This window comes from Thamnophis elegans, chromosome 4, assembly GCF_009769535.1.
Source record: "Thamnophis elegans isolate rThaEle1 chromosome 4, rThaEle1.pri, whole genome shotgun sequence".
NCBI classification, from domain to species: Eukaryota; Metazoa; Chordata; class Lepidosauria; order Squamata; family Colubridae; genus Thamnophis; species Thamnophis elegans.
The window spans coordinates 30,775,550-30,787,666 of record NC_045544.1 but is presented as its reverse complement, the minus strand read 5'-3'; the positions used below and the strand labels follow the sequence as shown (position 1 = coordinate 30,787,666).

General features: G+C 45.9%; 1 protein-coding gene across 1 annotated transcript in view; it reads right to left on the bottom strand.

The window, feature by feature from the left end:
- Positions 1 to 11,098: 11,098 nt before the first annotated feature.
- Positions 11,099 to 12,117, bottom strand: part of NR2E1 (nuclear receptor subfamily 2 group E member 1) — a 30,272-nt gene continuing 29,253 nt past the window's right edge. Inside the window, 1 exon segment of the mRNA XM_032216714.1 lies at positions 11,099 to 11,414. Within this exon segment, the coding sequence (XP_032072605.1) occupies positions 11,252 to 11,414 (163 nt within the window). The 3' untranslated portion in view covers positions 11,099 to 11,251.

The following is a 12,117-nucleotide window of genomic DNA, read 5'->3' as shown; positions in this document are numbered from 1 at the left end:
AGTGGTAAATGGTCCTCTTTTTAAAAAAACAGTATGCACAATATTGCATATAGACCAACTTCCAGAAACATTGGCTTACTACTGAAGTTTTAAATGCTGGCCCCGAGTAGTTTTCTTTTTTAAATGTTGGAATTCTTTGATTTTAGAGACACAATTATGTTGGATCAGGTCCAGTGTTTATTTTGCTTACTGCTTTACTTTATCTAGCCTGACTCTGGCTTGCTTGCAAATTTCCCAGTTTTTACTTTGCAAAGAGTCATACATGTAAAATCCAGTCTCAGTCCTACTAACTGTGTTCACTTGCTTACCCAAGAGTAACTTAAACATGAATAATCCATTGGTCCACTTTTCTATGTTTCTATGGCATATAATCCATAAACTGAGTTCAACCTGTACAGCTTATCAGGCTAAAATGTAGTTGGCTAGCATAATTCAGTTGTCAGATAAATATTGCCTGCTTCTTCCTTTAAAAACAAAACATTCTCCTCCAATTCAACTGCCTCGGAAGATACAATACAATACAATAGCAGAGTTGGAAGGGACCTTTGAGGTCTTCTAGTCCAACCCCCTGCCTAGGCAGGAAACCCTATACCGTTTCAGACAAATGGCTATCCAACATCTTAAAGACTTCCAGTGTTGGGGCATTCACAACTTTTCCAGTGGAAGAGAGGGAGGGGTTATGTGTGGGGTATTCTCAAAGCCTGATTGGTCCAAAGACTGAGAGAAAACTTCTTAAATACTCCTTCCTTCTCCTTATCTCCCAGTTTCCTCTCAGTCTTTTGGTCCAAGCACTGTTGAGTATTGTTAGGTAGGAATTAATTCATTTTATTGGATAAGTGTAATTCGATTAATTGGAGACTCTAAATTTCTAAATTTCCAAAATTCTGCTGCGGCCCAAGGAACAGTCTTTTCTGCCTCGTGTGGTCGGGGAGAGCCCTGTGGGGCATTGCCCTCCCTCTCTGCGGGCCTGGAGCTCTGCTTCATATCCCCGGGCCAGCGGGGGTGATGTGCTTCGAAGCGCAGCTTTGGGAGCTTTCCGGAAAGCGGACAGTGAAATTGGAAGGTTTGGGCTTGCCAGCGCTCGCAGAGAGCGCGCAAAAAGTCCGCAGAGCCACTGCCTTCAAATTGAACGGCTGCCGACATCTGCGCTGCCCCAGACACCAAGGGCACCGCGAGGCGAGTACTAAGGCATACAAGCCTCGTCGCTGGGTTTTTGGAACCAGGAAAGCCCATTTCAGAGGAGAAGCGACCGGCCATGACATTTGAAAACCAGTCGCGGCCGCCATTAGACCGCACCATGCACCCGGAGTTCCGTCGGCCATTTTGGGGCGCCACGTGCAGAAAGCCTCAGACGGCCACGTAGGTGCTGGGGAAGCCTCAGGCGGAGAGGCTGGATTCAAAAGAGCCCACTAAAGCTCCCGAAGGTCCAGGTTCCGGCGGGGCCTACAGAGGCCTTATCTGAACACGTGAGTGGGACGATGGAGGCAAGACCAGAGGGTTCCTAAGGCCCTGTAGAGGCCTCTATGGTGGCTGAGGAGGACCAAGACCAGGGTTCCAAGACCAGGGCGACTGCAGCCAAACCCATGGCGTCTCAGCATCTCTAGGGCCATAACGAGGGAGGAGGAAGACTTTTGCCAGGGCTGAGAAACAGGCTCAAACAACTAGGCCCAGATCGACCAGCAGGTCTAGGTCTCCAGTCAGGCCCTCCTCTAATCAATCACCCTCATCTAGGGGCTTCAGCCCATCCTCCCCTTCAGCCTCCCCATTCAGGTCTCACATTTATTCCAGACGGGGTGTCACCTTCCCCTTCTGTTTCCCCCGAACCAGTTAGGGGGGTGGCGGTGGACCCATTGGAGGGTACCTCTAGAACACACCAGACTGCATAGATTGACCCCACAGGATCCAGGCTCCTCTCATGAGGACATAGAGGATCTGGAGCACCTCCCTGAGAGCATCAAAAGGCTCATTTCAGCGGCCATAACTTGGGGCATCGCCCAGAGGGACAGTAGTTCCCATTCTTATAGAACTCAGGGCAGCCATAGCCTGCAGCATCATAGGGCTCCCTCTCCATCCATGTTCAATGAGGGATCCATCCTGGGGGAAGACAATCTCCAGGATATGGCATTTTGGAAGACGACGACTCTGTTCCCCCCAACCCCCCCTTCCACGGGTCTTTTTCCCCCAGCAATGTTCAAAACCCAATTGCACAAGGCCAGGAAGACCACCAAGATTGGGACTGGGGATCCTACGTTTCCCCCATCTAGAGATCTAGATGTGGCCATGTTTTCCAACACAGCCACAAACAAGGAGGAGATCCCTGCTCCCCTCCCCGTTTATGGAAGTGGTGAAAAACCAGTGAGCTCGCCCCTTCAATTTTTCTAACCCAGGGAGAAATGACCGGCGCTTCTACAATGTGGAGCAGGCCTTTGCTGAGGCCCTCCAGTTACCATCTAATGACACACCATTGCAGCTTGTTTTCCTCATCTCCGGTGGTCTGGGGAGGCCGCGGATAAGATGAAACCAGAGGACAAGCAGGTGGAACTTAACTTGCGTAAGAATTTCAATGCTTCCACCTGGGCTGTAAAGTCCGCGGCGGCGGCCTCATATTTTAACCACACCACAGTGATATGGCTCCGCCAGCTCCAGGATCGCATTCTGATCCAGGACGAGCACCTCCATCAGGATATTACCAAAATAATTGCTGCCTCCCAATTTTCTGCTGACGTGACCTTGGACGTGGTCAAATTTGCCTCCAGTGCCTTGGCCACTTCTGTTACATCTTGTCGTCTGCTGTGGGTGCATAACTGACAGATGGACAATAAGACGAAATCGAATCTGGCAGCTGCCCCTTTCACCGGTCCCAATCTCTTTGGGGGGACCCTCGACCACATCTTGGTCGAGATAAGATAAGAAAAGATAAGAAAAAGGTTCTCCCGTCTAACGCCAAAAAGACTGAGGCCCATACTCACGCTTATCGCAGACCTTCGTATCGGGTCCCTGAATATGACCATCAGCAATGGTACCAGTCATTCAGGTCGGGCAGGCAGTACCCACAGCCAGCTTATCAGGACCGTAACAGGTTCCAGCACCAGTCTAGATGGCCCTTTCGAGGTGGAGGCAGTCGCCCTTTCCGTAGGGGGAAGTGACTCGAACCCGAGCCTCCCCATAGGCGGTCGTCTGTCCCACTATGCGGATCATTGGGAAGAGATTACCTCGGATGCCTGGGTCAGATCCACAATCCGTCACAGTCTGAGACTGGAGTTCCTCTCGAAACCCCCTGAACCTCTTCAGGTCGTTCCCACCATCACAGTGCTTGGATTGCCGCCGCCTGATGGACAGGCCGTAAAACATCTTCTCGACATCCAGGCGGTAGAGGTGGTCCCTCCTATGGAACGAGGTCAGGGCTACTACTCCAACCTGTTTGTGGTCCCGAAGAGTCCCGAAGAGAGGGCTGGAGGGCGATTCTGGATCTCAAACGCCTGAACCGCTTCCTGGTTTACAGGTGCTTCAAGATGTCCTCCCTCAGGTCAATATTGCAAGGTATTTGGAGGGGGGACTTCTTGGCATCGGTAGACCTAACAGAGGCCTACCTTCCAATTCTGCCAGCTCATCTCAGGTACCTAAGGTTTTCGCAGGGGGACCATCATTATCAATACAGAACCCTCCCCTTCAGCCTGTCATCGGCCCCTTGCACATTCACAAGTGGTGACTCTCCCCAGCCCTACGAAGGGCCTGCTCATTTTGGGAACCTGACAGAGTGACTGTTACCACAGATGCGAGTCTATTCAGTTGGGGGGCTTTGATGGACTCCAGACTTGCACAGGGCCGTTGGACTGCCTCAGACCTCCGACACAATATCAATTGGTTGGAGCTGAAGGCAGCGTGACTAGCCCTCCAACACTTCAAAGACTCTGTGAAGGGCCATCATGTGCTTCTCCTGACGGACAATGTTGCCACGAAGGCCCACATAAACTGTCAGGAAGGGACTCATTCTTGGGCCCTCTGGCCAGAGGCTCTGAGGATCGGATCTTGGACATCTGACTTCCCTGGTGTCGGAACACATTTCCAGTGAGTCCAACCGCCAGGCGGACTGGCTGAGCCGGACGACTCTGGGCAATGGCGAGTGGCAGCTCCACCCGGACCTTTTTCAGGAAATCTGTCAGACATTTGGCACCCCATTGGTGGACTTTTTGCCACTCCGGCGAATTCTCAGCTGCCGAGATTCTTCTCCAGTTTCCAGAGCCGGACTGTGGAGGGCACGGATGCCCTCAGAAGCAGGTGGCCTCGGGTCTACTCTATGCCTTCCCTCCCATTCCCCTCATCCCGGGGACCCTCAGGAAGGTAGTAATAGAGAGGGCTCTAGTCATCATGATAGCCCCTTGTTGGCCCAGGAGACTCTGGTTTGCGGATCTAGTGCAGCTGTCAGTGTCCCATCCATGGAGGATTCCTCGGGAGGAGATCGTCTTGCGTCAGGGGGTCTTGATCCACCCGGAGCCCAGTGGTTCCTATCTGACCACCTGTCTCTTGAACGGCGACTCCTGAGGAAGGCTAACCTATCCTCCAAGGTCATACAAACCATTGAGGCTTCTAGGCGCCCGTCAACAACTTGGATCTATAATTCCACCTGGGCAGCCTTCGTCAGATGGTATTCCCCATTAGGCATCAACCCAGCCAAGGCCACAATTCCCAACGTCCTGGACTTTCTACAGAAAGGGGGCGACGGCTTATCATAACACCCTGCATTGACAGCGGCGCTATCTTCTGTCCTGGGGGGAGTGGGCTCTCCTCTCGCCCACGTTCCTCTGATCAAACGTTTCCTAAAAGGGGCGGCTAATCTCAGACCTCCTCCTATCCACAGATTCCCAACCTGGGATCTTCCCCTGGTCCTCGGGGCTTTGACGGGGGCCCCGTTTGACCGATTAGGACTGTTCATCTGAGATTTCTGTCCCTTAAAGTAGCCTTTCTAGTGGCGGTTACTTCTGCCTGTCGTATATCGGAGCTGGGCGCCCTATCCTCCAAAGATGACCTCTGTCAATTCCACCAGGATAGGGTAGTTCTTCGCCTTGACCCCACCTTTCTCCCAAAGGTGAACACCCCCTTCCACAGGGCACAGGAAATTGTTCTGCCCAACTTTTGCCCGGTCCCCTCTAGTGATAGGGAGTGGCTTTGGCATCGTTTAGATGTCCGCCATGCCTTGCGCGTCTATCTCAGGTGGGCGGCGGGGGTGCATAGGTCGGAGGCCTTTTTTGTCTCCTTTCAGCCGGGGACATTGGGAGCCAGGGTATCCTCGGCTACCATTGGCCGGTGGCTGCGACAGGCCATTGCAGGGGCTTATGAGGCAGTGGGTCAGCCTATCCCGGCCAGGATTACAGCCCACTCCACGAGAAGTGCGCGACCATGGTGGCGTGGGCCACCAGAGCACTGTTCGAAAAATATATACCGGGCGGCTACCTGGGCGTCTCCGACCCCTTTATCTGGCACTATCGACTGGATGCGTTCGCCTCTGTGGATGCTTCCTTTAGTCATAGGGGCCTGTCGAGGGTGGCAGGTGACACTCCCCTTGGGCCTTAGTTCTCCCTCCCTGGGACTAAGCTTCAGTATGTCCCACACGTAACCCCTCCCTCTCTTCCACTGGAAAAAGAACGTTGGTGTTACCTGAACATGTCTTTTCAGGGGAAGAGAGGGAGGGGTTATGACCACCCTAGTTAGAGTAAGGTAGGGCCAAGGGGAGGACAGGGAGGTTCCCGGGGTCCCTTATATTCGTTTTCAGGCCAGTGTTCGCCATCGGGGAAACTGGGAGATAAGGAGAAGGAAGGAGTATTTAAGAAGTTTTCTCACGGCTTCGGGGGGAGGAGCCTGCCGCCGTCGGGAGCTCAATGAAGCTCCTGTCAGGATTCTGGTTCGTATATCTTAAAGATCTATAGATATCTCCCCTTTCTGGCAGAAAGGGGCAGGGAGAAGGTCAGTCGTTAGGATCTCTTTGTAATTCATAGCTTTTTTGCTGTGAATGGAGAAGAGGTTCAACATTAGCTGAGCCTTTACTCCGGCCAGTTTCCGCGCTGCCTTTTTTGCAGCCTAGGCAGATTGCCCCCCTCCCCCAGGACAAAGCTAAGCTATTTAAAAGTCAATCCGGGCGGGGACCATTCCTGAGGAATTTCTTCTATTACTATCTAAAATACCAGCTTCAATTTCGCAAAAGGCTCCCTTTCTTTTTAGCTGCGTCACAAGATGGCGATCTCGTAGCTTTTGTGTTTGATGTGACGTACTTAGTCAGCCCTACCCTCCTGAAGGCTTCTCCGTACTAATTGCTAAAAGATTAACTGAGGGGAGCAGAGACTTTGATTTTTGCTCGCTGACTGTTGATTTTTATTCTGGAAGGGCTCCCAAATCTAAACAGAAGCGCTTCCTTAATAACATATCTCCAAAAACTGCTATGAAGCCGCTACCCTTGCCTCCTACACCCTCCACGGGAGATTTGTTAACACAAGAATTTCTTCTCAAAACGCTTAATGATTTCAGACAGGAAATTAATCAACTGATATCGGATTTATATGATCAATTTGATGCTAAAATTGCTCAGGCAAAGAAGGATATGATCGGAGTAATGACAGTCATGACAGATTATATTGCTGAAACGGAGGACAAATTGGAACTTTTGGAAGAAACTAATCTTAATTTGATATCCAAAATTCAAACGTTACAACAGGAAATTGAAAATGCTCAAAAACAACTTGTCATGATAAATTATAATAAGACTGCCTTTGCAATTAGAGTTAGAGGATTGCGTGAAAACCAACAGGAGAATTTGAAACAGATCTTTTTTGAGGCTATCAGCCGCTTGGTGGGAAGTCCGGGATTTAACTTTGATTGGCAGATTCAAAGAATTTACCGCCAGAATTCGTGGGTAGCAAAACAGCGACAGCTTCCGAGGGACATAATTATATACTTTACCACAAGGGAATCCAGAAATGAGATAATACAGAGGCTTTACAGCAAGAGGTTGAGAATTGATGGACAGGACTTGATTGTTTTTAAAGAGATACCATCTCAAATATTAAGAACAAGGAGAGAGTACGCTTTCTTAACCGAAGAACTCAGAAATTCTCAGATTCCATACAAATGGGAAGTCCCAGCTGGTATTACAGTTACATTTGGCAACCAAAAAACCGCATTAATTCTGTCTGTGAAGCCCGAGAATTTTACTACGAGACCCTGAAGGCGGGACTTCCTGATTCATCCGGATCTGGAGAGAGACAAGGAGAAGGAGAAGACAAACAGTGAGACACGTGGCTACAAGGCGGAGGGTGTTGCTTTCCTCTTCCGGAAGGGCAGAAGACTAAAGAATAAAGACTTAGTGATGTTCTTAAAGCTTTATGATTTTCGTCTGGGATAAAATGGGAAAGTTGTATATCGATGATGAGACATGGAGACTGAAAGAAGCGTTGCTGATTGTGGACACATAGTATATAAGATTTGTCTGAACTCTAACTCAAATTGCACATGAATTATTTTCCTAGGCGAGGAGAGCGGAGATTGCGATCTTTTTGAGTTGTGGTCTGGGACGAACGGAGTTGGGAGGCACGTGGGAGAGGGAAGGGTAGCGAAAGCTTAATTAGACTACCTGGGGCTAGAATGCAAGCTGATGTTTGTTTGAGTTGCTATTTCAATATAAGGTCAAGAAAGATTGGTCGGAGAGTCTTCAGGAAAGTGGAGTAAATATGGGAGGAGCAATGGATGCGGATAAAATATATATGTGGATATGGATAAAGGCAGGGTGGAAGGTAAAAAAATTTACATGTGGAGGTGGGTAAGGATAGAAAGGGAGGTGTTGGAAATGAAAAATGAAAGAAGTACTTGAGTTTAATGGTTTTATAGAAAGGTTTGGATATTCGGATAAAAAGAGATAAATTAAAGGTCTGATAGATAGACAAAGCAATGAGACTTTTAGTTGGGGAATCCTAATTGATCAACTTACCTGGCTCTAATACAGTTTGAAACCCTGCAAGTAGTAAAATAACCGAAATTTGGAATGAGCTACATTGTTTAAGATTTACAGATAATGGGAAGCTGTGTTAACGTAGTGGGTTTATTGACCCTTCTTGTTTCTCCTTTCTTTTTGTGTGTGTGGTGTTTGTTTTTTTTTTTTTTTGATTTCCTTGATTTCCTTTGTATTTTTTACTATTCTCTTTTTTTTCTTTGGCTTTACTTTTATTTTTTTTTAATTTTAAAGTTAGCTGGCCTTATTATACTCAAATGCTTGTTAAAGAATTATGCCGGGTATGGGACCTGCGAAGCCGTAAGGGGGTTAGGGAGGGGGGATTATAGGGGGGAGGGGGGAGGGTGGAATTACAGTTTCAATTCTTAGAACAATAAGAATTCACTTGTATACTGTGGCTCGTTTTTCTTTTTTCTTTTTTTCTTTTTCTCTTTTATTTATTTTTTTTTTTTAAAAAACAAACAAACTGAAATGTATGGATACACCAAAGCGAGGAGAAGAGGGAAAGAGGAGGGAGAAGTAAAGAGGGAGTGAGAGGGAATGTAAGGAGGGTGAGATGGAGGGAGGGGGAGATGTCTGAGGGGGAAGGGAAGTAGAAGAGGGGAATGCTGGAGGGGTGAAATGAAAGTTGGAGGGGGAGAAGAGAGGGGTATGGGGGAATGAAGTGTCATGTTGGGGTTTTTTTTTTTTCTCTTTTTTTTTACGCACAGTATATAAGTGATTGTATAAAATGAAAATGAAATGAAATAAATAAAATGTATTGAAAAAAAAAAAAAAGAAGTTTTCTCTCAGTCTTTGGACCAATCAGGCTTTGAGAATACCCCACACAAACCCCTCCCCTCTTCCCCTGAAAAGACACGTTCAGGTAAGACCAATGTTCTTTCTGGAGGCAAGCTGTTCCACTGATTAATTGTTTTGACTGTCAGGAAATTTCTCCTCAGTTCTAAGTTACTTCTCTCCTTGATTAGTTTCCACCCATTGCTTCTTGTTCTACCCTCAGGTGCCTTGGAGAATAGTTTGACTCCCTCTTCTTTGTGGCAATCCCTGAGATATTGGTACACTGCTATCATGTCTCCCCTATGACATACCCAGTTCCTGACAACCGTTCTTCATATGTTTTAGTCCCCAGTTCCCTAATCATCTTTGTTGCTCTTCTCTGCACTCTTTCTAGAGTCTCCACATCTTTTCTACATCGTGGTGACCAAAATGAATGCAGTATTCCAAGTGTGGCCTTACCAAGGCATTATAAAATGGTATTAACACTTCACGAGATCTTGATTTTATCCCTCTGTTTATGCAACCTAGAACTGTGTTGGCTTTTTTGGCAGCTGCTGCACACTGCTGGCTCATATTTAAATGGTTGTCCACTAGGACTCCAAGATCCCTTTCACAGTTACTACTGTTGAGCAAGGTACCACCTATACTGTACCTGTGCATTTCGTTTTTGTTGCCTAAATGTAGAACCTTACTCTTTTCACCATTGAATTTCATTTTGTTAGATAGTGCCCAATGTTCAAGTTTGTCAAGATTCTTCTCTATCTTTAGCTTATCTTCTGGAGTGTTGGCTATTCCTGCCAGCTTGGTGTCATCTGCAAATTTGATGAGTTCCCCATTTATTCCCTCATCCAAATCATTGATGAAGATGTTGAAGAGTACTGGACCCAAAACAGAGCCTTGGGGGTTGAATTGGTGATATTAAACCCATTTGATTATTCTGAGCATAGTAGCATTAATACAGTACTAAATGGCATACTCTCCCAGAACTTCGGTAGGGGTATGCTAAAGCTGATCCTTGTACTTGAGAAACCAAAGAGCCAATCTCATATTTCTGGGTTAATATAACAACATCAAGAATATGCATTTAGCATCAATAGGAAGCAATTCTTAATAGCAGTTCCAGTTTAAATTTAATATATATATTTATTCTTTGTAAATACAATGGTTACAACCTTAACTTCACAAATCAGTTAATGCACTTTTGTACAAGAGAAGTTTATTCGTTCTAAGATATTTCAAGTGCTGATTTCCTTCCTCAGTGCTATTTCCTAAAAACAAAAACTTTGAAAAGTACAGTGGTTATTTCCCCTCCCCCCCCTACATTTTAATACTCTCGACTTAAGCAGCTCATAAATGTGCTTGGGGTGGTGAGGATTAGAAGCATATGAGAAAGGTTTTAATGGACCTGGAGGTTTATATATGTATATTTTAAAAATCTACAACAACCTTCCCCACCTTAACATCTAGTCCTAGCCAACGTGACCCATAAGTGGAATGATGTGTTTCCCCAGACAGCATCAGGCAGACTAGAGAGTTTCAAAGATAGTTATGTTTGATGTATTGATCAACTGCTCTTCCAATAATACATAATATTTTCCATTCTTTTGTAAGATGAGTCCCTTCTTATACATCTCATTAACAAAGAGTTTGGGCATCATTGCCTTTGGTTTCAGCCTTATGCCAGTGGAACAGCGATGAATTCACTGTGTCAGTCCTCTCCATTTTTTTTTTATTTGGTTTTGCTGTTTAGTCTCTTAATGTGTATTTTTCTTAAAAAAGGAAAACTTTTTTAAAGCTCTTCTGTCTGACATATTAAACTGAAATGAAATGATGTCAAGATTTAGGCATGAAGTCCACCATTGGTTTTAAAAAAAACCTTAAATAGCAGGCCTGGCAAATTTGAATTCAAAAGGTATTTGCCAGAGTACACCCCTTAAAAATTCATTGCAAAGGCCACTTTTATTATGTTATAACTGACATAAATGTTTGGATAATCTAGTATTCAATGTTTCCTTTCATGTAAAAAGGGCTCACCAACAAACTAGTTTAAAAAAACGCACATATACACAAATCGTTGAAGGCCACCTCATGACACATTACAACAGAATAACGTTTGGTTACCCAACTTTTTCAGAGTATGGAATAAACAAACCCTAGAGATTTCTTTTGCTTCCGCTTGTCCTTTCTCCCTGTTAAACTGTGATTTTCCCCAAACCTGGATCTAGGAACAACAGTGGAATGGGCAGCATCAAAGCTGCAGTTTTGGGAACAGTTGTCTAGTTCAATCAAGCTCCATTTTAATATGTAACAGTATTTTCTCCCAAACTTGCAAAATGATCTCTATCGATTGATTTTGTTGTTGGATTAAATGTCTTCAGGATTCCATTTCTTGTAGAATTATCTGATGTTTGCTCTCCATTAGTTAAAAAGGTCTTTAGAAATGATCACCTGGCTTCTCTTCGTTGCCTCGCATCTGATCTATATGTCACTGGATTTATACATATCTGAAAGCAGTCTTGTAATTGGCACGTTCCCAATTGTTTTTTTGAAAAATACTTCTTCTATCGTTGAGGGGCTAATTGAACGTAAGGCTGGCAAGAGCAACAGCAGTTTCCCAAAACGACACGGCTGGGTAGGATACCTAGAAATCAAACGTGGAGGTTATTCAGTGGTGGGTTTCAAAAAAATTTAGAATCTCTTCTGTAGGTGTGGCCTGCTTTGTGGGAGTGGCTTGCTGGCCATGTAACTGGGGGAGTGGCTTGCCAGCCATCTGACCGGCTGGGAGCGGTTTGCCAGCCATATGACTGGGTGGGCATGGCCAACTTGTAAAATGTGGTGAAACTCACTTAACAACACTCTTGCTTAGCAACTAAAATGTTGGCTCAGAAACCGGCATTTGAAGCATTCAAGTCTTAAAGCTGTCAAGTTACAAGACCCTTGCACCCCTAACCCTTTAGAAAAAAAAATCCCAGGGGTGTTCAAACTTGACAGCTTTAAGACTTGTGGACTTCAACTCCCAGAATTCCTCTCCGCTCTCTCTCTTGATGATGTGCGGACGGGCGGGGCAAGGGAGCTGGAACTGGTTCTAAATGGCACTGTAGATTTGTGGAACCTCTTCTATAGAAGAGGTTAGAACTGGCAGGAACCCACCCCTGAGGTTAATCCTACTAACATAAATAACATTGATAACCATGTTAAAGCTATAGATCCTTCTCTTGATAAAAGCAAACAAAATGCCAACTCTAGAGCTTTATTGTGCTTTTAAACAGAAAAGGAAATAATTCCCCTTGATTAGTTATTTCTACATTCAGGGTCAGCATGTCGGCCTATATCGGAGCAAGCTG